The 25,683-nt window shown below is 41.1% G+C and overlaps 1 protein-coding gene across 11 annotated transcripts; it reads left to right on the forward strand.

The window, feature by feature from the left end:
• The first annotated feature begins 14,808 nt into the window (after window positions 1–14,808).
• Window positions 14,809–24,765, forward strand: HNRNPA3 (heterogeneous nuclear ribonucleoprotein A3). 11 transcript variants are annotated; one of them, XM_023622048.2, is made up of 11 exons: window positions 14,809–15,145; window positions 17,193–17,315; window positions 17,408–17,554; window positions 17,637–17,847; window positions 18,160–18,249; window positions 18,332–18,427; window positions 18,517–18,597; window positions 19,103–19,246; window positions 20,112–20,231; window positions 20,323–20,392; window positions 20,485–24,765. In XM_023622048.2, the coding sequence occupies exons 1-10, from the start codon at window positions 15,074–15,076 to the stop codon at window positions 20,373–20,375; spliced, it is 1,137 nt and encodes a 378-aa protein (XP_023477816.1). In that variant the 5' UTR covers window positions 14,809–15,073; the 3' UTR covers window positions 20,376–20,392; window positions 20,485–24,765. The 11 variants fall into 11 exon arrangements, with proteins under 11 accessions (XP_023477816.1, XP_023477817.1, XP_023477819.1 ...); XM_023622049.2 differs by having other exon boundaries at window positions 14,957–15,145; window positions 23,158–24,765; XM_023622051.2 differs by having other exon boundaries at window positions 14,963–15,145; window positions 18,520–18,597.
• The last annotated feature ends 918 nt before the right edge of the window (window positions 24,766–25,683 follow it).

Below are 25,683 nucleotides of genomic sequence, written 5' to 3' on the forward strand. Positions count from 1 at the left end.
ACTCAGCCTTCACTCCATTTGTGCCTGTCATTTCCTATGGCTTTAAGGTTATTTTCATTGCATGAATTGATAACACAACTGAAAGCGTATTTATTCAGCTACTAACTTTGAAAGGATTATAGGTCATCACTATCTACGCCATTACATCAACATCTACAAAGAATCAAGAAACACCTATTTTCTGAGCCAGAGTAGGCTGCTTAGAGTTCCATTTTTCAGTCATTTTCTCTGTTTTTTTCTGAGTCATACTAATAATATTAATACAATAGCTAATTATTTTGAGTTTTTTCTATATGTCATGTTTTAATTAATTTAATCACTATTAAAAAAAAACCTTGTAAAAAAACAAAACAAGACCACCGATAAGAAATCTGACATACGAGGAGAGACACTATACAGAGCTCTAGGGACAAAGTAGATAGAATCCCAATTTTTTTTTTTTTGGTAAGATATAGGCAAATAGTCTCCATTTGGTAGGACCAACCATGTTTGAACTTTACAATGATAATATATCTCTAGTCTTGTTTACATCCTCTAGTCAAATAGTATGAGGAAGATACTAGTGTTATTGTCTCCTTTTGTATAGTGGTGATTACATAATTTATCCCAGGTTACAGAGGTTCAAATCTGGACAGTCTGGCTCCCAAATTCTTGCTGTAAATCACTATATGTGTGGCCTCTGTGCCCATGTGGCGTAAATTGAAAGCCAGAGCAAAGCAGAGTCCCCTCTGAAACTGAAGGCATCAGAGTTGTGCACATCCCAAAGCACACGCCTCCACCTGCTGCTGCTCTCTGAGCCAGATCCCTCAGCAGGCTGCAGGGCCAGGTCCTGCATTAGAGGCTCTGGTTGAGGCCTTCGCTACTCCCCTCAGCCATACCTCCAGGCTCTTCAGGCAGTGTGATGGAGAGAATATCCATCACACTCCCTTCCCTCCTGGGACTCATTTTCTGAAGGAAAAAGCCATTTAGCACAACAGTTTGTAGTAAAGGCAGGACAGGACCAGTCTTGGCCAAAATTATAAGATAGAGAACATTTCTTTGTTGGTTTCTCAGCTAGCAAAACCCATTTCCCAGCCTCTTGATGTACTCAGAACTAACCTGCTCTTGACATTCAATAACCTCATACTGGGTTCCCTTTGGGCTACCCAGGGCCCCCCATTAAGGCCTTCTACTCAGTACTGCCTTCCATCTTGAAGTCTCATTCTTTAAAATACTCCTCTTTCTGAGGCAGAAAGTGCTGGTTATTCCCCAATATCTGTATGTCCCTTCTTCCACAATGATAGAGTTCCCATTTTCTGGCTCCCTTGCAGTTAATTATGGCCATGTAACTAGGTTTTGACCAATGGGATATGAACGTACATTGTGTGTGCAATTTACAGGAAGTGTTCTTAAAGGAAGTGACGTATCCTTCTTTCCCCCTTTCATCCTGCCTGCTGGCTGCAATGCAGATTTAATTTCTGATGTGAAGGACAACAGAGAACAAGATAGAAGGAGCCCAAGTCTCCAGGTTTCATGGAATGCCATGCAGGACTTGGACTGACAACCTTGTGAACTAAAAAGACATCTGGAATATTAAAGAGAAACAAACTTCTACCTTGTTTACTATTACCTAGAATATTTTTGTTACTTGCAGGCAAGCTTAATCTGCCGAGTCCTCCTCCTTCTGCTGTTGAGCAACAAGATATGGCTTTGCTCATAGAAACAAAGGAGTATCCTCTCCATATGGCAGAACTCTGCGAGCTGCTCCCTCCTAATATAGCCAGTGAATATTAAAGGAATTTGGAAAAATCTCCTCTTAAGAAGAAAATTCAGTTTGCAAGGCTATGGACATGCATAATACTATTTTGCTTTCAGAAGCTGAATATCATGTGGCTTTTTCTTTTTGCATCCTTTCCATCTCAAATCCTGATTTCCCAGTTCTGCCAGCTAGCTAACACTTCTGCCAACTAGAGCAACGACTGTGTTCTGATAAAAGCAAAAGAGAACGTCGCAATAATTGTTTTCAAAATAGCATCTCGTTTAATTACCTAAAAGAAAAGAGCCATCGTATTCTTTTGCATTCTTTAAGCCATTTCCCATCTGATGCGGGGTCGGTGAGCCGAGGAGTCGAAAGAAAGATTTCTTAGACTCTCAAGATCTGGCAGTAGTGCTCTTTTATTTAGAGAGTAGAATAGTGTGGAATAGCATGGGGACAGGACCCATGGGCAGTCAGAGCTTCTGCTGCCGCCGCTTCTGCTGCCCCCGCTGGCATGGGGACAGAGCCCATGGGCAGGCAGAGCTGCTGCTGCTGCCCCCGCTGGCATGGGGACAGGACCCATGGGCAGGCAGAGCTGGTGCGTGGGGACAGGACCCACGGGCAGTCAGAGCTCCTGCTGCTGCCCCGAGTTGAGGATTAGGGCTAATTTTATAAGGCATAGGTATATGATTCATCTCTTTACAAGACAAAGGAAAGAACATGAAAAAAAGTTAAAATGGTATCAGTGCGGGTGGGGTCTGGTCATTGGGTGATCCCATGACTTTTAGACAAGAATCAAATCGGATTAAGTAAAGGTTAGAAAGGTTAGACACCACCACCCTAAACCAGTTACATGAGATTGCCAGACAGCAACCAACTTAAGTTCTTGCCTCTGGCATTGACCAAGAGCCTCTAGAGATAAGACCATCCCCCTCTCTTCCTGGCACGGAGAGGGAGGCATCTTCACAGATAGAGGTTTCCCTTAGAAATGTAAATGTTTCCCAACAAAGGGGCAAACAAATTCCACTCCTTGGAGCCTGAATCTCATCTGTAGTTTTAAAACTAACCAGTCTAAAAATCCTCATCATAAGCCATTTTAAAATTAAGCAGCCTAAAAATCCTCATCACCATCCACATAGCCACCAAAGTTCATCTTTTAAAAATGACAAATTCATAGAGACAGAAAGTAGATTAGAGGTTACCAGGGCTGGGAGGAAGGGATTGGGGGCTTATTGCTTAGTGGGTACAGAGTTCTGCTTGCAGTAAGAGAAAATTTTTGGAAATAGATAGCAGTGATGGTTACATAACATTGTGAATGTAATTAATGTCACTTACAAATGGTTAAAACGGCATGTTTTATATATTTTACCTCAATAAAAATAAACTAATAAATGCCAGAAAAAAATGTGCATTAAGGGAGTAGAGAATAATGTCCACCCAAAACCTCATCTGTTTCTTTCTACACAACTTTTTATTCTATTTTCTAATTTTTATGCAGGCTTTTGGAGTTTAAAGAATATGTCTAAGATATGGTGCAATGGTAACCAGCATATTTTATTTGCTTAGCTGAATAATTATAAATAAAAGCACTTTTTTTAGTACATGGTTTCCTCTATTTATATTTAATGATGTGGGGGCAGAAGTGACATACCAAGATTCCTTTTACAGAGAGATACTTTGTTTGAGCCGAGCTCTGAGCTGAAAGGGAACCTGAGCTGAGGACAGACACTACTTCAGCTCCTCCATATAACAAAGGAGACAGGGAATACCTAAATTACGTTTACGCCTGTGAAACATACATCCTTGCTTAATTTACAAAGTATTTGTCCTCTAAGATTGTGTATTATTTTATGTAACGTATAGGATTAGCAGAATCTCCTTCATCTTTTTGTCTCCAACAAAGATTTAACTAAATCAAGAAACCCTAAAGCTCCATGTTCAGAAAATTGAAGTATAAAAAAAAGTTCTTAACGGGACACAAAACGACACCATATCCCAGGATATTAACTGAGGCAATGATAGTAGAAGGATCAATGAACCAGAAGAAAGGAAAATACAAGGAAATTAAAATCAGCAAATAAAGCAAAAGTATTCTAAAATCTAAGTGGGGATCTAGGGAAATAGAATGAAAAGAGGTTGGAGGGGTGGTTGAGAAAACTGGCAATCTTAAGTGTCTTTTCCATTCTTTAAACCTTCAGAGAGTTATTTAAATTTCCTGTATCAGGTATGTCTCTAGCATTACTGTATTCACAGCAACATGATAGCATTTGTCCTTGCTTCTATAAGGAGATTTTATAACTGCCTCTCAGGGTAACTTAATCTTCTCTACCTTCTACATCGTTCACAGCCTTATAGTGATAAGATTGTAGCCAGGGCCAGAGATAGGCAGCAGAAGAGAAAGTAGCTATTGTGATGCAATTTATTGAAAGAGCCTCTCTGTCCAAAATCAAATTCCTTCACTGCCTTGCCTCAGTGACCCAAATTCCACCTTTTGAAAATGTTTGCTTTGGGTTAAAGTATTATTGTCACAAGAAATTTTCTTAAGACACAGCTCTCCCTCAGGATAGCTAAGATAACCCAAAGCTGTGGGATTCATTCGTCGATGTGAGCTCCGAAGGCCATGAAGGAACAAGAGGCAGGACAGCTAAGTTTGTTTGTTTGAAGGGCCCCAAGGGTCTGCTCTCTCTCAAAGTCTCAGTCAGAAGTCTCATGTCACTATACACATTAACATGTGTTAAAAGATAAACAAGCATATTAAAAAAATTTAAAGTTTATCTGAGCAAAAATCGATTCAAATCAGGCAGCATCCAATCTAGCAGATACAAAGGAACTCCGGGGAGCTATACGAAAATGAAAGAGTTTTGTAGGCAGAAAGGAGCAGGAATGAGGAAGTTATACTAGCCAAAAAAGTGGGTTGATTATTGCAAGGTTACTTTCCTTTAGGGGATGGCAAGGGTCTATCAGGCAGATTACCTAACTAGTGCTGGTCAAGCGATTCCTGATTGGCTGGCTTAAGATTCCTTTTCTGGGAGAGTGTAAACAGTAACTAAGTTGTCTCGGTTTGGTACGTGAGGCACAGCATAAGAGACTCCATTTGAGGCCTTTTTTTTTTTTTTTGAGGAAGATTAGCTCTGAGCTAACATCCGCCACCAATCCTCCTCCTTTTGCTGAGGAAGACTGGCCCTGAGCTAGCATCCGTGCCATCTTCCTCTACTTTATATGTGGGACGCCTACCACAGCATGGCTTGCCGGAGTGGTGCCATGTCCATACCCGGGATGCGAACCGGAGAACTCCAGGCCGCTGAAGTGGAACGTGGGAACTTAACCACTGCGCCACTGGGCCAGCCCCACCTTTTTATTTTTAACAACATGCTTTCCTCATTTAATATCCCATATTGCTACTACGAGTATTTCCCTTTAATTTTAATTAATTATATTTGGGTCATAGTTATTTCCATACTTCTTTTTTAATATCTGGGCCCTTGATTACTCAATTTTCTCCCAATCCATCACAATCTTTACTTCTTTACCTAGTCTTCATGATCCATGACTTCAACCACTCTCTTGTCAATACTCTCCGTTCCCTTGCTCCCCAAAGCCTTCTATCCCACTCCCCAATCCTAGACCAAGCTGACTAGCTGACTTCTTTCTTCCTACTCTCAGTCTATTGAGACCTGCTAGAGAAAATTACCCAGCTAAGGAGACTAAAGCCACCCCAGTTTTTGGTTTCCAGCCCTCAAGCTGAGTTTCTAGAGGCCCTAATCAGCACTTTCACAACAGCTATTCAAAATTTCATCACCACCCTCCACCACCCCTTAACTATCTCAGCAGATAACCTTGTTTCCTACTCACTAGGGAGATCAGAGGTCATCAGGCAGGCATTCCCTCAATACCCTGAGGCCCTACCTAGCTTATTTGGCACATAGCCATCCTTGAGTGGGACAACTCCCTCCCCAGCCTGGGGCTAATCCCTCCCTGGGTGCCCCAGAGCCCATCTGTTCCCACCTCTAAGACCTCACTCCATCAATTTTCTTTTCCCTTGCATTTGCCTCTTACTGTGAATAGGCTCAAGTCTCTAAATGAGATAGAAGCCAGGTTCCATGTTCTGGGATGGGAAGTCTTCTTGCAAAGAGGTCAATTCTCCCCCAATTCACAATTTTATAACAAATTTTTTGTAATTTGTTTTTGGAACCGGACAAAGTGATTCTAAAGTTCTTCTGGAAGAATAAATGGGAGGAAATAACCAAGATCACTTTGAAAACATTTAAAAGCTAAAGTTTTTTTGCTTAACAGATTCTGGTTTTTTAATTATCTATTTTTTCCCACTAAATTGCTTATACTTTGCTTTATTTATTGAGATTTTCAGCTGTGTTCATGAAAGCCTTCGTAAGACTCTGTGCAAGTGTAACAGAGCAAGGAAGAGAGCCATTCTCCTCATCTGTCAACACTACTCAGCGCACAATGCATCCTCAGGGCTCGGAGTGGCCCCTCAGAGGACTGCAGTGCTGTGAGGATGACATTCTCATGGAGGTGACTGGCAGCAGAGGCAAGGCAACGTTAAGGAAAACATGAGGCAGGTTTGCTTGAGATGCTCCCCAGGAGTCTCCAAGAGAACTCAGGGAGCTTGGGAAGGGAATTGTCTCATTGCTCTTTTCTTCCTTCACCTCAGAAAATTGCCCAACCCTGTCCCCTTCCTCCTCCAGGGTTTCCAGTTCTTTTTCTGTCTTGGCTAAAATAAAGAACTTTTCAAAAAGAGTAGTCTTAAGAAAGGCCCCTGCAAGGCCTGGTGGTCTCTCACCCTTTCCTTCTCAAGGCACTTCAGCACCTGCGGCAGTGGGTGAGGCTTCTCATCTTTGGAGAACTATAGCCTCATTGTCTTGATGGTTCACTTCACTCCTCACCTGAAAGGTATATCCCTTACTCTATTCCTGGGGTATATTAGTTAGGGCTCTTTTGCTCCAAGTAACAGAAACCCAGCTCAACTTGCTTAAGTACAATCAGAACATAGGCTCATGTAACTGAAACATCCAGGGGCAGATCCTGGTCTGGGCCTAGCTGGATCAAAGGGGCAATCAGTGTCGTCAGGACTTGGTTTTGTGCCTGTGATCCGTTGACTCCATGCTTGGGCCAGCTGTTTCCTTACGGTGATAAGGAGACAACAAGAACTGCAGACTTCCTCCCTTCATTTCAGCAGCCACTTTGAAAACAGTCTCCCTTCCTGTTTAATCAAAAGACCCAGAATTAAGGCTCATTAACTCTATCTCTCCAATTCCTCCCCCTTGGCTCCTTTCCTTTTTTCATACCCCACATCCAATCTGACAGGAAATTCTGTTGCCTCTGCCATCAAAACATATCAAGAATCCAACCATTTCTCACCCTCTCCTCAGCTATCCTCTAGGTCTAAGCTCCTATCATATCTAAACTAGATTATTGTAATAATCTCCTAGGAATATCCCTATTTCTACTCTTGCCCCTTTATGATCTATTCTCAACAAGCAACCAGAGTAATCCTGTAAATTGTAGCAAACAAATAATTCTTCAGTGGCTATCCCCCAGGGCTCAGTGCAGAAGGAGTAGACAGAAATGCCCATCTCGCAGCCTTCCCTTTTTTCTTTTTATTTGTTTGTTTTGAGGAAGATTAGCCCTGAGCTAACTGCTGCCAATCCTCCTCTTTTTGCTGAGGAAGACTGGCCCTGAGCTAACATCCATGCCCATCTTCCTCTACTTTATATGTGGGACGCCTACCACAGCATGGTTTGCCAAGCGGTGCCATGTCCACACCCGGGATCCAAGCCGTCGAACCCCGGGCTGCCGAAGCAGAACGTGCACACTGAACCGCTGCACTGCCAGGCAGGCCCCTCAGCCTTCCCTTGAAAGAGGCTTGCTGCATACTTCAGAAGCTGCTGCCTGAGGGTCAGGCTTCCCATGAGCCTGCACCTAGGTGCTGACTGAGATCCTCCCCTTTGCAATGCTGACAGGTCTTGGCGCACCCTCAACTACCAGGAGTCACTAAGAACAAAGTAGGCTGCTTGGACAGTTACAAAGGTTTGAGAGACAGCCAGGAGCTAGGGCAGGGTTGAGTGACAGGTTCATCTCCTGCAGAGACCACTTCAAGACTGGCACAGGGGGCTGTTTGATCTAGTGCACAGAAACCAACACAGAGGGTCAGGGAAAATGAAGAAACAAAGAAATATATTCCAATGGAAAGAACAAGATAAAACCCCAGAAACAGACCTTAATGAAACAGAGATAAGTGATTTACTTGATAAAGAGTTCAGAGTGATCCTCTAAGAATTTAAGGCTCAAAACTATCCAGTGGTTTTTCTCATCCCAGTAAAAACCAAAATTCTTAGAATGTCCTATAAGTCCTGGAGGCTCACGCCTCCTGGTACCTCTGACCTTACTGCATTTTCTTCCGCCTTACTCACTCTGCTTCTACCAAAGTGGCTTCCTTGCTCAAATACTCCATACATGATCCTGCTTCAAGGTCTCTGCGTCTGCTGTTCTCTCTTCCGTATTCCTCGTTCTCTAGTCCCCTAAATATCCAGTGTTCAGTCCCTCATCTCTGTCAAGTCTTTGCTCAAATGTCAAATGTCTCAGTTAGGCCATCTTGGACCACCCACATGCATTTTCTCCTGTTTCTGCCAGCATTCCCTACCGACTTCCCTATTTTATTTTGCCTCACAGCATTTACCACCTTGTAATATCCTATATGATTTACCTATTTTGTTTTTTGTCTGCCTCCCTCTTGAATCACTTCCTGTAGCTAGAAGGATACAGTGTTCTAATTGGCCAGGTCCAAGTCAAATGCTGCCCCTGAAGTCAGGGGTAGGTTCAGCTCCCCTGAACCCTATGGTCTAAGAATGAGAAGTGGGTGGTTCCATAAGAAAATCAGAGCACTATTGCTAGAAGGGAACTAGATGCTAGGCAGGCAAAATCACAGATATTCATCCCAAAAGATGTGTTGTGAAAGACCTAATACAGAGATGCAAGCCTCTTCAAACCTCCAAGTTGGGACCTGTCTGAGAGAAAGCATAGTCATTGTGTATGATTCACCAGTGCTTCTAGTACCAAATTACCTCCTCACTTTTTAAATCACCCACCTGTTGTGCGTGTGTGTGTCTGTGTGTGTTGGGGAGGAGGGGGTGATCTATCCCATCACCTCAGTACACTAATCAGACCTGACCACAACTTCAGCCTCCCAGGAGGCACGTACAAATTCCCTGAGGGTTCTCAGGCAGGTACACCACTCGCACCTTTCCTAGGGAAAGTGGCCTCTCCAGGGAGAGCAAGGGGTGCATTTCACAAAGTCCCTCAGGAGGTTCCATACCTCAGTGTTACAAAACCTCATGGAGACAGAGGGCAGATGAAATGAAAGAGAGAAAGATCCAGAAGGAAGCCGAGACAACACTGAAGGGGAGAATCAATGTCCTTAAGAAAGATGAAGAAAAAGAATACAAAAACAAGGGATAGGCAGTAATGTTAACCCCTGGGTTATGGAGGTGTTATGGACTGCGTGTTCGTGTCCCCCTCAAATTCAGATGTTGAAACCCTAATCCCCAGTGTAATGGTATTGGGAGATGGGGCCTTTAGGAGGTAATTGCGTTATGAAGGTGGAGCCCCAATGATGGGACTAGTGTCCCTATGGGGGAGAAACACGAATCTCTCGCTTGCTCACTGTCTCACCCGCTCACGCTCTCTCTCTGCCTTGTGAGGACACAGCAAGAAGACGGTTACCTGCAAACCAGAAACTGGGCTCTCACCAGAACCAATCATGCTGGCACCCTGATAGACTTCCCAGTCTCCAGAACTGCGAGAAATAAAATGTTTTTTAGTTCATCTAGTCTATGATATTTTGTTAAAGCAGCCCAAACTAAGATAGGAGGATTAACATTGAGAATAGGGAAATTAATTTGACAGATAATCATTTGTGACGTTGGAAAAAGAATTTCTGTAGCTTGGGACAGAAACTAGATTATGAATACTTAAAAAATGAGTGGCTGGGGCCGGCCCAGTTGTGCAGCAGTTAAGTTTGCATGTTCCGCTTCAGTGGCCTGGGATTCGCTGGTTTGGATCCCGGGTGCACACGTGGCACCACCTGGCAAGCCATGGTGTGGTAGGCATCCCAAATATAAAGTAGAGAAAGATGGGCATGGATATTAGCTCAGGGCCAGTCTTCCTCAGCAAAAAGAGGAGGATTGGCAGTAGATGTTAGCTCAGGGCTAATCTTACTCAAAAAAAAAGAGTTGCTGATGAGGAAGTGAAGAAGTGGAGGTAAATCACAAAATGAAAAACAAATAAATTGCTCAAAAGGGACCAAGAGCCTGCTCTAAACAGGGCACTACCCTAGGCACCAAGGCCAGCATCACCATTGTATGACCTTTGCAGTCACACAGGGCCCTGTGCTCAGAAGGGTCCTGGTTTGGCTTAATGCTCTGATGTTACTGTCTTGAAATTCTTTTTGTTGTTGTTGTTGAGGAAGATTAGCCCTGAGCTAACTGCTGCCAATCCTCCTCTTTTTGCTGAGGAAGACTGGCCCTGAGCTAACATCCGTGCCCATCTTCCTCTACTTTATATGTGGGACGCCTACCACAGCATGGCATGCCAAGCAGGGCCATGTCCGCACCCGGGATCTGAACCGGTGAACCCTGGGCTGCTGAACCACAACGTGCGCACTGGACTGCTGCGCCACCAAGCCAGCCCCTTGAAATTCTTAATAATTTTTGAATAAGGGGTCCTGCATTTTCATTTTGCACTAGGCCCACAAATCATGCAGGGGGACCTCCAGGGCACTAAAGGGGACCCAACATATTTCATTCATCATTCATTCATTTATTTATTCAAGAAAAATAAATGAACTGCCTTCTATAAGCCAGGTTCTTTAGCAGTCTCTGGAGACATGATGAAAAAGGTAGTGAATATGACAGATGCGTGACAGAAAATCTTTTAAGAAAAAGTCGTTACCTTCAAGAATACTAAAATGTAAATACAGCTATGACATGACATTCCACCTCAGCTCCTTAGTCGTAGCACATATATGACCCTGGTCAGTTTATTCAACTTCTCTAAGCCCTGGCTTACTCATCTAAAAAACAAGAATAATAATAGGAGCTACTCCTAAGGTTGCTAGAGGAATTAAATAAGATCAGGAACATAAGCTGCTTAGAACAGTACAAGCTACGTGGTAAGCATTTAATAATGTGACTATGATGAATTTCCAGCACCCAGCACGCCTGGCACACAGTAACAGTTCAATAAATGACTGGTTTGTCAAGTGGGGGTAAAAAGGAAATTTCAGATCAATGTGGATATTTTGATATATTTTTGTATAAATGAAACAGATATGGCTAAATATACACATTCATCTATACTTCAAGTATTGATTAGGCCTAAAAGAAAATGTAAAAGGATGTATACTAAGTTGTTGACGGTGGTCAAATCTGTGTAATAGGATTTGAGGGGAAAGATTTTTGTTTTGTGTTTTACTTTATATACTCCTTATTTAAAAATCAAGATTTTAGAAAAATAAAGCTATCGGTATATTCTGAATATAATGGCAGAGAACAAAGCTTATAGTATATTACAATTCTTCCCTTCTGAGAATTACCTTTCTCCTGTCCAAAATACTTTCATTCAATTTCCACTCTCTTTCAGTACTGACTCTGCCATAATTTACTATTAATCTTGGAAAAATCAACTCCTTGATCTGCATAACAGTTTCCTCATTCATAAAATGAAGTACACAATCCAGACAGCACTTCCCAACTAGTGGACTTTGGCATGCTGCTGTCTTGAATGTGGGTAGGACACTGATCCTTCCTGCAATGGAGCAGTTGAGAGGGTCAGGGGCAGCCAGAGCCTCCTGGGCCAGTACCTCTGGCCATAAGCAGCCTTGTTTAGGGCTCCTCATGGCAGCCTATGCAGAGCAGTCTGGGGTGTGCACCAAAGCAGCAGCAAGCACAGAGGACAACAACTAGCACTTGCAGTTCTTCTGTCCATGTGTGGCCAAGGATGCCCGCCACATGGGCGTCTATCTGCAAAGCACCCCATTGCCCACCATGGACCAGAGACTCTGAAGCCACAGCACAAGTTTGTGATTCAGATGCCCAAGGGGCATACCACACAGCCCCAAGGGTAATCTGTCAGGCGTGTGAGAGAGGAGCCTGAGCAGAGTGGGGTTCTTGGTGGGCTCAGCTCCAGGAAATGCCCTTAATATTTGTCTTAACATAGTGGCTATTTCTATTCCTTTGTGGTGATGCATTCTTTTAATGGCCCCAGACTAACTGTTGACAAGAAAGGCATGCATATTCGGAAAGCTAGAGGTTCAATGTGGAAATCTTGATATACAAATGTACTACTGGGTTTAAATTCATTTGCATTATCAGATGAAATTGCAATATTACATTTGTCAATAAAAGAAAAGGAAGAGTTGTTATCCTTTAAATATAATTACAACTGTAAACTTTGAATGGTTGTATAAAATGGTTTTAAATATTTTATCACCCACTTTTGTGATCAAAGTCCCTCACTGATAATTACTATTCAGAATATGAGGAGTTTGTCATTAAAAAGTCTAGATCAGAAATTGCATAAAGCCATTTCAATCATAAAACCTAACATCAAAATACATTCACAGAAACAAGTTCAAGTCCATCATTAAAAAATGTGGAAAAATTTTATGTGAAGGTTTTATTCAAATTCAATTTTTAATATCTTTCCTAATACATTGTATTTTATTTTTCTTACCAACTATAATTTAGATGTCTCCAAATCTCTTTGTTTTTATAACCTACTGTGTTGTACAAAATTTATCATTTTCTGTATGTATTGAGATATGAAAGAAGTTGAGAGGCCCTGATATTGATTATTTATAGTCTGTCTGTCACCCCATTTGACCCTAGAACCCTTGTCCCCTGCTCCCCACTACATATACTCTCTTTTTCTCTCTCTCATACACTTCAAAGACAGCCAGGGCTACAAGGATAGACAGCAGCCAAAGCTCAAGTATGTCCAACAGGGTCAAGAACTCCAGCAGCATTATTTGTATAAGATTTTATTTTTTCCTTTTTCTTCCCAAAGCCCCCTGGTACATAGTTGTATATTCTTCGTTGTGGGTCCTTCTAGTTGTGGCATGTGGGACGCTGCCTCAGCATGGTTTGATGAGCAGTGCCATGCCCACGCCCAGGATTCGAACCAACGAAACACTGGACCGCCTGCAGCGGAGCGCGTGAACTTAACCGCTTGGCCACCACAGGGCCAGCCCCAGCAGCAGGGTTATTTGTATGAGATACCATGGGCCCCAGAGCTGGAGGGTAAGTTTAGACAAAAGCATAAAAAACAGCTAATGTCTAAAAACCAGAGTCTGGATAAACAACAAATCTGGATGAATCCACATTTTACTGAAGGACAAAATACCTGAATAAATGGACTAACACACCATTTTCCTGGATGGAAGTACTTAGTATCCCATCCCCCATCATTTCTCAAATTAATACAAGAATTGAATACAATTCAGAGAAGAAAGAATAATAACAGAAGTTACTGATTAGAAGTAACTTGGTTAGAAAACACCCAAACAGCCCTAAAAGTGAAGCCAAGTGATCAGTCTTCCGGATCAAGTTGCATGTCTCACAAGGGTACCTTGGTGTGAATACCATCTCCCTAAGGTCTTTAACTTTGTGTTTTTGTACATACTGAGAATTGACCAAGTTATTCATGCCTATATCATAGTAATCAAACTCACAAAGCCTTGATATATTAATGAGACACTAAGGGAATATTTTCCCATTGTCTCAAGCACTGTTGTTGGCTATGAGGAGTACCTGATAACCAGTACACATATAGTTTGCTTGTGATAATGGAATCAGAGCAATAGGAGGAGGCTAGTTTGGAGGGTTATTTCATTCAAGTTACATTAACGCCTGGTGACTGGTTTTTGGCCCAGAACAGAGTACCTTCTGTTTATGTCTCCCAAATAAAACACCTGTTCCACCTGTGCAATACTAGATAAACATCAACAAATTCTTATTCTTTGTCCTCCCTTTTTCCAAACTCCAAGCCGACTATTCCTCATTTGTTAACACAAACTGTTTTTCAAACAATTTACAATATAATTGATTAGATTTCTAATCTTTCTAAGGGATAGCCAGACCAATTCTAAAGGAGCTGCTCATATCCATTGCCACATTAAAATACAGGACATTTCTTAGCAGGATAGGGAGACTTGCCAATTGTGGTCACTTTCATCAGTACCTTTGTTTAAATATGGACCCATAAGGTAATTTATGGCTATCATAGGTCTTGGGGATCTCCTAATCTCATCCCCATTTTAATTAAAAAAATTTAAACCAAAACTCAGCAAGGTCGAATGATTTAAAATCACTTGGCTAGGCTGAGAAAGGATTAGATCTCTAGTTTCTAACACTTTAGTTGATCTCCTTCGTTATACCTCACAAAACACTTGGAAAATTAAGGTAAAAATCACTCGCGAACAGATAGCACATCCGGTGATCCTACTTTTGGAAACTTTGTAAACCTTTCCTTGAATTCCGTCCGTGAGAACAGTTGCTTCAGCTGGCCACACTAACTAGACAGTGTTAAAATAGTGCCGACAGATTTCAAGACATCAATGAGTCCCTAATGAACAGACCTCGACCGGTCCTGCCTCAGCTCGTTAAGGGTGAAATTTCAGTATGTCAGCCGCGTTTTAAGGCCTTTCCAGGGTGCCCAAGATTCCTATACGTAGGTGTCGCAAGATCTTCAGTGCAGGCCCTCACCGTGGGCATCGCAGTTACAGACCGGGTGCCTGGCATTTGGAAATGAGCGAGGAAACGCCGCGAGAGGACTTTCTTGCAACCTTATACTAGTACAGGAGAAAAAAGTGTGGTTTTATTCAGATACGGGAATGAAATGAATTCGGAAATACAGACCCAGCGGCCTACGTGGGGGAGGGGACACGAGCGCGAGAAGAAAGGCAAAGGCCTTTTTCTCCGGTGACGCGCGGTCACGAGGCGTTCGCCCGACGTGGGCGCTCGCCATTGGCTGAGCCCTAGCTGACGTCCCCGCGGCCGCCCGAGCGCGAACGGCGGCAAGGGCGGCGCCGCACTGGAAGTTGGCGAGGCGCGCGCGCTCCCGCGGCCCGCCACACCCCCGCCCTCCGCCGGCCAACCCGCTCGTCCAGTCCCTCTTCGCGCCCAGTTGGCCACGCCCCCTTTCCAACTCGCCCCTCCCCCGCCGGGCCGGCGGCGCGCAGAAAGCGCGTCACGTGACGACTGGCCCCGCCTCTTCCTCTCGGTCCCATATTGAACTCGAGTTGGAAGAGGCGAGTCCGGTCTCAAAATGGAGGTAAAACCGCCGCCCGGTCGCCCCCAGCCCGACTCCGGCCGTCGCCGCCGCCGCCGGGGGGAGGAGGTATTAGGGGGAGAGCGGGGGGTTGACGGGTAGTGGCCGGCGAGGGGGGACTGGCTCGGTGGGAGCGGGGAGGCCGGGTGACTGGGTCGGCTGTCCCGCGCTCTGCGTTGAGCCAGGCGGTGGGAGGGGGAGGGGAGCGGGCCTTGGAGGCCTCCTCGGGGCCCCTCGCCCGCCTCGCCTTCTCCTTCGGCTGCACAGGTGGCTCCTCGGAGGCGCAGCGTGGCTGGCGAGACCTCGGGAGGCGAGCCGGGCCGCCGGCCGCGCGGCCTCGCATCCGGGGCCGAGGGCGGCATGGCGGGCCTCGGCGGGAGCGGTTGGGAGGAGGCGGTGGGGGAGGGGAGGGGACGAGCAGGCACATCCGGGCGAGCGAGCGAGCGAGCGAGCAGGCGGGCGGCGGCCACATTGACATTGATCCGCTGCCGCGTTACGAAATGGCGCATTGGCCCGCAATGGCCGCCGCCTCTCTCCGCCGCCGGGAACCAGAGCGCGGGATCGGAAGGAAGAGGGAGGAGGCAGCCCGGCCGAAAATACCGCAAATGGTCTCGAAGCATGGGGCGTTGTGCTCTCGCTGAAGTTCTGCCGGCGCGTTTCTAGGCCTTACAGACCTCTCTAAGGCAACGAGAATTTAATTCTCTGTCCTGTTCTTTTCTTCGCAGCACCCAGTTGGAAATGGGAATTTTTAAAAAAGTTGGCTGCTTAAAAATACTTCCTGATCTGCTAATCTTGCTAAAGTACTTAGAATTATACATATCTTCGCGCCACGTGGGTGAAGTACTCTGTCTCAGAACTTGAGTGCAGATGTAAAATAGAAACTTAAACATTTTTTGGTCTCCGTTTTCCCCGTTTCTGATGGGTCGGCCCTGGTTGTAGTTTCTTGGATTTTTGTTTTAGAGGACTGCAACCACGGTTGAATTTTTCATTTGTTTGAGATAATTTTGTGTGAATTGTAATTCTTTCTTTGTGTCAGCTTTCTGTATTGTTAATTAAATGCATTTAACCTAGAGTTGAGGAGACTAAGTGAATTAATGCTTTAGGCTGTTAATTATTTAACATTTTCTTCTAGCATGTGACAGTTTCTTCATGTTAAATGCCTTAGGATCTCTACTTTTAGAAGACTCAGGAAGACATTAGAATGTGAATGTGAGCCCCTTTATTTAAGGACTTTGGATGAACAGTATCTTAATGCATGCATTAAATGGCAGTTTATGTAATTTACTGAAGAGTTAGTTAAATTGAAAAACAATTCAGGCCACATGTTAATTTTCAAGAAAAATCTCAATTCTGTTTTGTGCTGCATTCTGGTCAAGCAGTATATGGCATATTTAAGTCCACCTTGCCCTTTTTGTGAACCTATGAAATGTTGTATTTGAAGTTTTGCCGTTTGTAGCAGTGTAACTAGGTAATTTTTGCAGCATATATCGTATAACATAAATTGGTTACAGAAAGCTATGAAGATACGTGGTGGATGTTTTTCATAGTTTTCTTTTGGGGAAAATGCTTGTTTAGCCTTGTATTGAGGAATATTCAGCTTAACATTTTGATTTGCTTGAAACAGGTGAATTCCTAAATTTGTCACTCAGTTTTTAAGTTGTAGTTAACAGTTTTATGGTTTAAAATTAAATGCTTGTTAGGGTGTAGCATCAGGAAGGAAAACATGAAAAGAAATGGCATGGATGAAACACTGCTTCGACAACATTTTGGTTTCTTAGGAAATGGTTTCTCAGTAGTAATTTCTAAAATCTATCCCCACGTGCTTTTAGTTATACCTTAAAATTAAGGGATTTTCGATTCTGGAATTCTCTTGGACTTGAATTTAGTCGCAGTGATCATGTCATTTAAAAGTTCAGTTATAGTATTTTTTGGTATTTTGGTTCCTTTAATCAGTTGATGTTTATGATCTTACTCAAATTTTTAACTGGTCGAAGTGCTAATTGTACAGGAATTTGGTGTTGAGCTACTGTTTGTAGCAGATTAAAAGCTTGCGCATCTTTCTCAGCAGTTGACCTGATAGAAGAAATAATTGCAATGTATTCGTTTGTTTCCCCAGGGCCATGATCCAAAGGAACCAGAGCAGTTGAGAAAACTGTTTATTGGTGGTCTGAGCTTTGAAACTACAGATGATAGTTTAAGAGAACATTTTGAGAAATGGGGCACCCTTACAGATTGTGTTGTAAGTTACTAAAGGAATAAAAAAAGCTTCTTAGAAAAGGGTAGAGGACCTGTGGAGGTGTGTTTCAGTGTTTTAAAATTTTTATTTTGTAGGTAATGAGAGACCCCCAAACAAAACGTTCCAGGGGCTTTGGTTTTGTGACTTACTCTTGCGTTGAAGAGGTGGATGCAGCAATGTGTGCTCGACCACACAAGGTTGATGGGCGTGTAGTGGAACCAAAGAGAGCTGTTTCTAGAGAGGTATTTTAATAATGCCATGTTGTGTAACGTGAAGTTGTTGTAAAAATTTGGGTTTTTGACTTTACGAATTTTTCATTTACAGGATTCTGTAAAGCCTGGTGCCCATCTAACAGTGAAGAAAATTTTTGTGGGTGGTATTAAGGAAGATACAGAAGAGTATAATTTGAGAGACTACTTTGAAAAGTATGGCAAGATTGAAACCATAGAAGTTATGGAAGACAGGCAGAGTGGAAAAAAGAGAGGATTTGCTTTTGTAACATTTGATGATCATGATACAGTTGATAAAATTGTTGGTAAGTGGCAATGTATTGGAACTTGAATGAGAAAGCAGAAATAGTTTTTTCTACACGAAATTTGCTCAGATGCTTACAGTTTTGTGTTGTGCATCATAGCATATGAAGTGTATGGTTCAGTTTTCATAAGTGACTACACCTGTGTAACCAGCATCTAGGTCAAGAAATAAACGTTATTAATGTCCGTGTCCCCCTGCCCCCGAGTTACTGCCTTTTTGATATATTAATGAGTTACATAGTGATAGAGGGTATCATTTATTTGTGCTTTTCCAAACATTAACTTTTGTTTGTTTGTTTGATAAAAAAATTTAGTTCAGAAATACCACACTATTAATGGGCATAATTGTGAAGTGAAAAAGGCCCTTTCTAAACAAGAAATGCAGTCTGCTGGATCGCAGAGAGGTGAGTAGTACCATATGTACATACACATTTGATGTAGATAGCGTTGGTAAGATTCTCAAAGAGTTCTTTGCCTGTATTAAAGGTCGTGGAGGTGGATCTGGGAACTTTATGGGTCGTGGAGGAAACTTTGGAGGTGGTGGAGGTAACTTTGGCCGTGGTGGAAACTTTGGCGGAAGAGGTAGGCTCGTTACTTTCTAAGTACATGTCTACCTAATATTTATTGGTAAGTTGACTGTATACCTTCAATTCATACTTTGCTTTCCTCAGGAGGAGGCTATGGTGGAGGTGGTGGCAGCAGAGGTAGTTACGGAGGAGGTGATGGTGGATATAATGGATTTGGAGGTGATGGTAAGTTCTTTTAAGTTGATGTTTGATGGTTTGGCTTTGTTTTTATACTTTGTTGAAAATTAAGTACCTGTTTACATTTATTTAATTTCAGTCCAGACTTGTGCGGCTTGACGGTTAAAGTACGCTTCTCAACTAATAACCATAGACTAGACTTTCACCCTAAATATTTAACAGTAGCTAGTTTGTTTTGGCTAATAAAATTTCTTATATTACCAGTCGAGCTGGAATTGTTTGTGTGTCTCAGAGGAGGCTGCACTCTTTTCCCTAGTGAAATTTTAGACCATTAAAACAATTTTTTTTTTCGTTCCGAAAGATATTTAAGTGTTCATCTGAATTCTTACTAGCCCAGATTCTTGCTGTTCTATTGACTGGGTATTACCAGGCTTTAGAGTTAAATCAACTCATTGGTTTATTATTCAGTGGTTTAAATGTAACATAAACTAGAGTTGAATAACTTGATCCTCTGTATGCATTTATGTTTTTGTGTAACCCGATTTTTTTTTAGGCAACTATGGCGGTGGTCCTGGTTATAGTAGTAGAGGAGGGTATGGTGGTGGTGGTGGAGGACCAGGATATGGAAACCAAGGTGGTGGATACGGTGGTGGTGGAGGATATGATGGTTACAATGAAGGAGGAAATTTTGGCGGTGGTAAGTTTTCACTTGTTTTTAAATGTTCAGTGTTGTTTATATATAGTACCATTACAGATGTTTGAAAAAGTGTTAAAAGGAGCATATGGTCAAATTTCATGTTCTATAATAGAGAATACTCAGATGGTGGGTAAATAATTTTCTTTGTTGGCTATTTTGTAAATAGGTAAAATGTATTCAATTTTTATTTTGTTTAGTTTGAAATGGACATTTATAAGTAATGTATTGCCAAAATTTTATTTAATTCTAGACACATTTAAAGTGGACAGATGGGAACTGTAAATTGAATATGCAGACATTTTGAAATGAATAGGGTATCTTCTGGGGTCTAGGTGACAAACGTACTTTGACTCCTACTGTGTCACAGGTTGCAGACTTTAGGCAAGTCCATCTTTACTCCATGATATTATAGATAAAGAAGTTTGTTAGGAACACTGGGTTTTGTTGGACTGTAGTAATGTGTCAACAACAGGAGGTTTTTCTTAACGAATTAGAATACTTGCTGTGGTTGGTGTAAAAGTTGTATTATGTTGGGATTAGAGTGAATCAAACACTGGCGGTTTTGTTAGTGGTATGAAGGAGAGAACATGTGCTGAGGTGTAGCATCTTAATGTAAAGTTATCTATTTATGTGCTCTTTGGGCCATCGTCCACTGTTTCTTTCTTTCTCTCACTATGTCTGAGGTCTCCTAATGGGCCTCTGTGTTTGTGGTGGGGTTTGGTAGCTCTGAAATTTCTTTTCAAAGGGTTGCATTAAGTGTTGTAGGGCATGCTGCCATGATTGCCAAAGGTAATAGCTGCATATGTTAAAAGAGGAAAAAATTAATTGTGTAGGTCAACCACAAATAAAACCTTTGTAATTTTAGGTAACTATGGTGGTGGAAACTATAATGATTTCGGAAATTATAGTGGACAACAGCAATCAAATTACGGACCCATGAAGGGGGGCAGTTTTGGTGGAAGAAGTTCGGGCAGTCCCTATGGTGGTAAATAGTTTTTTTTCATCAAAATTCTTAACAGCCTTTTTAGTTCAAAAACACATATATTTCTTTAAAAACTCTACATGTATGTTTCCAGGTGGTTATGGATCTGGTGGTGGAAGTGGTGGATATGGTAGCAGAAGGTTCTAAAAACTCAACAGAAGAGGGTAGGTATCTTTAAATTTTAATCATGATGATAAATAATATGTGGAACTGTTCACTGAGTGTAATAATTTTTTTATCCTGTATTATTCAACAGGCTACAGTTCTTAGCAGGAGAGAGAGCGAGGAGTTGTCAGGAAAGCTGCAGGTTACTTTGAGACAGTCGTCCCAAATGCATTAGAGGAACTGTAAAAATCTGCCACAGGAGGAACGATGATCCATAGTCAGAAAAGTTACTGCAGCTTAAACAGGAAACCCTTCTTGTTCAGGACTGTCATAGCCACAGTTTGCAAAAAGTGCAGCTATTGATTAATGCAATGTAGTGTCAATTAGATGTACATTCCTGAGGTCTTTTATCTGTTGTAGCTTTGTCTTTTTCTTTTTCTTTTCATTACATCAGGTATATTGCCCTGTAAATTGTGGTAGTGGTACCAGGAATAAAAAATTAAGGAATTTTTAACTTTTCAATATTTGTGTAGTTCAGTTTTTCTACATTTTAGTACAGAAACTTTAACAAAATGCAGTTTTGAAGGTGTTTCCTTGTGAGTTAACAAGTAAAGAAGATCATTGTTAATTACTATTTTGTATGAATTTTGCTAAAGTTAACTGTAAAGAAACACCTGCTGACTTGCAGTTTAAGGGGACTCTATTCTCCCCATTTCCAAACCATGAAATGAATGGGCTCTGACATGTGGAGAGAATAGATGTTTGTATGTTTGCAATGTGTGTTTTAGATAAATAGAATTGGGTATTTAAATTAGCATATTTGTGAATTTAATAGCGTTAAGATTTACCTTCAAATGAAAAAATCTCAAAATTCCTATTTGGTTTTTGTGCATTTTCTTTCAAAATGTAATGATTTTAGTGTGTTAGCTTTGCCGAGTTCTAGCTGTGTTGAGAACACCTCCATTCTACATTCACCTTGGTCACATGTCAAGTGCTACCATAGTTTTATTTGGGCGTAAAGAATGTCTACTGCCCTCTGTTTAAGTTCTGGAAAGGGGTAGTGGATGTTTTCCCTTTCCTCCTACCTTAGAAACTTTTCTAAATGCAGGACCACTAAGCCTTGCTGTACTGGGCGCATTAGTGGCTACCTGAGTTTTTTCCTTTTTAAAGCACAAGAGGCCCATAAATCTTCAGTTATTTTCCTTGGTTTAGTATACATATATATTTTTTTGATACAAGCTCTCAGAGCAAGAGAATAAAAATCATGCATTGTTGAACCCGTAACTGGCTGGCATGCTTTCCTGTTTGTACCCTGTACATTTTACTGGATGAAACCAAGGATAGCCTAGATAAAATCATCCCAAATGGCTTAACTGCAGAAGTGTAGCACAGTTGCTTAGTACAAGCTTCTCACTTCCCAAAAACCTGGATTCCAATTTGGATGGTCCTGAGTTACTTAAAATCCCAGAGAACACACTTGTTATTCCTTGTTTATGCTTGAACCTAAATCATGTTGGTATGAATTAGCAATTTGCTTGGGAGACCATGGTTGAGAAGAGTTTTTAGATAATAAGGTCATATATATAAAAATCAATTGTCTACTGTTGCGCCAGCTAGTGCTTTCAATTTCATTCGAGCCCTAAGTATGTGCCCTGCTGTTACTCTTTCTTTGGCAGTTGAACGTTGGATTTGAGATTATTTTTGTTTTAAGAAGTACTAAGCAAAACAAGCAATAAAAAGGGGAATGGGGCGTGCTAGTGTTTGAATATGCTCTCTTGTTGCTCTAATTCTGTGCCTCTGTGCATTATTAATATTTGGATGCATGCAATGCCAGCATGGAAATCGGTCTTCACAGATACTGCAGTTTTCCAGAAAACACTCACAAAACAACAAATGTAACAGACAACATTCCGTTTGTTAATGGACATATGTGAATAAGCAGCATAGAAAATAGGCTAATATTAGAAAATGGTTAAGTCTTTAACAACTTCAAGTGTGGTTATATAAATGGACACTGTCAATGTTCATAACTTAAACCTGGGTACCTGGTCAAAATAATGCTTGGGAAACATTTTATTAAAATTGAGCTAAATTGTCTCAAGTTCTTTTATTCGTATAATAAAGGTTAAAGGAATGGGGGAGATTAACATTTCCTGTTTCTATGTTTGTGAAATTGTTTGACACAACCTTGACAGTATCCTTTAATGGCATATGAGGTTAATTGTACTGTTAACAAACTTTCTGTGTTCTGGAACTAGTTTAATAGTGGAAATATTTTCAGTAAGCTGTGTTCGCAACCTATAAGCAGGTGAAATCTGTGTATGTGACCTGTTTATAAGTTGTATTAGCTTAGTTCTTGTGAACAGTGTGGAAAAGTAAGCCATGAGGAGAGCGATTTAACCAGCTTTAAAGGACCTAAGATGTGCTTTTTAAGCACAGTGGATCAAAGGAGACTCACTAAGACAGGACTTCAGCAGCCTGTTGAGTATGGACAAGTCAGCATAAATAAAGAATGACAAGGCAGCAGCAAGAGCTTCAACTACAGAGAAGTGAAGGCATAAGATACTATGGTGATAGTGAGCAACTTTCCAAAAGCTAGTTAAATCTGCTTATTACAACTGAAATATCGAAGAAAGTCTAGCAGGAAGGAGCTCTTCGCCTTGTGGAACATCAATGAGAGATAGTTGCCACAGTCACTAGGTCTAGCATTTAGACCTGCAAGGAAGGGCAATAAGCATTAGGTAAGGCTTGCATTTGAATTTTTTCACTAATTAAAGAGTAATTCTTTGTAAAGCAAGGTAAGAGTAATCTTTTTGATTTGCAGGTTGAATGAGAACCCACTTGCCTAAAAGAGGAATGTCTTTCCTACCATCTTAAATACGAAGGTTTCTGGCTGGGTAAGGTTTGTAGCTCACAGTAAAACCTGATGACACCATTTGTTTCCCAACAAATTGATATTACATATTTTAAAAGTATTAGGTACGTTGGCAAAATTTTTCAGCTGAAAACTCTTGGAACCACATTCAACACATTTTAAACAATTTAAAAAATTTCCCTGCAGTAACCATGAGTGTTCATCTTAGTCAGATGTGGCCCCGTGTATCCAAGTCCTTGTTGGTGTCTTTAGGTAAAGTCGATTTTCGATGAAGAGCAACCTGAGATTTTGTAATAAGCATGACTTAAAACAGAAGCGTGAAGTTGCCAACGCGCTCTAGGAAAACGCCTTAGAGTGGGCGCTGGGGAGGTGTCAGAGGATACAGATGGAGAAGGTGGTCTTCGTCAAGTGGCCTCATGTATAAGGTCTCTTGAATATAAATTTAGGGAATTATTTGGACTAAGGCTAAGTTTTTGTTTTTTGTTTTTTTTTGTGTGTGTGTTTAACCTGTTAACCAGGAGTGGGGCCTAACTTGCTAATCCTCTTTTTAAAAGACAACTTTTCCAAAAGAGTAATTAAAATACTACTCAACTACTGTTGAGATCAGTTGCTGATTGTTCACAAGGGCTATTGTTGCTGCCCCCAAAGGGCTTGTCAAAAGTTGAGAATTGAGGTTGACTCACTTTTTAAAAAAATACTTTTGGGGGGACAGAGGCTTAAAATTAGTCTCTAAATTATAAGTAAATCAAGTTCATAGATAAACAAGAGTAGATTGCCAGAGATTATTCTCAGAAAATGACTGGTTGGCTCTTTGTTTCCGTGTCTAAATCAGGACCGAATTTCTACACATCACCATAGAATGAAGTGTTGAATAAGGTAATAATAGCTTTTTAATAAGTTTTCTTTACAACATGGTTTTAGTGGAGTAGATTTCTTAAGACAGGAAACATTTTCTTTTTTAAAGGCATTGTTCCTTCCAGTCCATCTCGTTTCTTTATAAAGAAATAAAGTGACTTTATTTTAAACGTAGTTCCACTGTCATTTCTGAAAAATGTAATGCTCTTTAAGTCATAGCACCGGTAAACAAAGTAAGTTATGTAAGGGGGAAATGGTTGCAGCAAACTTTTTAACTGATTTTGTCAAACCAACTCATAGGTTACTGCTTCCCACACTACATTGGTTCAAAAACAAAAAAAAGCTCGACAGCACTCAGGTCCTAAAGAAGAAATTTATCTCATAATAAAGAACATCTGTTATGGAACTAAACAACTGAAATAGGCTTGGTTTTAAGAGTTGGGGTATCTAAGTCACAATTTGAAACATTTCTAATAAACAGTATCTCTTGGAGTTTCAGTACTGTCACAAAGTAGTGAATAAGCATGTGCAGGGGTAAATGTAAGGATTGTTAACCTATATAAACAGAATTTTAAATTTCAGTGTGTTTTATTCTGATTTTTAAGACAAGAGGTGGTCTGTAATGGATTCAAATGTTTCATTTGTAGTATAATGAAATGTTTACAGAAAGAACTTTTTCATTAAAATATTTTTAGAAATGTGTGTGTTTTGTCGCTTCACAATTTCATGTGACTTAAATGCTAAAGGTGAATATTACATACTTTACTAGTAGGTAATTAACAGGCAACTTGGAATGCCTTCACGTATCAATTTAAAAGATGATGTTGAGCATTTTGTGGTGTGAGGGTGGGCTGGGGGAAAAGAGGTTTCATGAAATTAGCCTTAAGCTACAGTGGTACAGTATAACCCAAGTAAAGGTGATAACAGTCATTTGTTCAACTTTGATAAATTTTTGAGGTAGGTTTTTGGTAATTTTAAGAAATGTTTTTATAGCACAAATGTTTGGGTTCTTAGGATTCATTAATAGATGTTAAGAACATTTTAAGTGAAATGCTTTGTGAATTGAAGCCACGTGAGGATTTTTTTGGAAAGAATTGTGACGCATCTTACTTGTAGTCAACACTGGTTTTGTAGTACATGCAGTAGTTTCATATTCTCTGCACCTGTAATACCTTATAGTTCCAGTTTAATACTTAAATCCCAGAATAACTCAGAACAGGAATAGGCTTCATTTCTACCAAAAATAAGTATATATTTACTTTCTCAGAATGAAAATAACGTAAGTTTAACTGTAGTCAGGCAACAAGATAAATTGGAGGCATCCATGTAATCATAACAGACTGCAATGAAATGTTTTAAAGATTACTGTTTCCTTTTGCAAAAATGGGATCTTGCTAATACAATAGGTTGACTTATAATATAAAATAGAAAGTACCACGGGTTGAGGGGAGAGTAAAGCAATAGGTAAATTGTGCCATTTTTGCTTGTTTTCAAAGACACATAATGGGAAGCACACGGGCACGTTGAACTGTGCATTGTGTGCTAGAGGTTAAATGAGCACAGTACTGAAGGCTAGGAAATAGGAATTTACTATTTACCATACTACTAACATTTATGGAT

Source organism: Equus caballus, chromosome 18 (genome assembly GCF_041296265.1).
Source record: "Equus caballus isolate H_3958 breed thoroughbred chromosome 18, TB-T2T, whole genome shotgun sequence".
NCBI classification, from domain to species: Eukaryota; Metazoa; Chordata; class Mammalia; order Perissodactyla; family Equidae; genus Equus; species Equus caballus.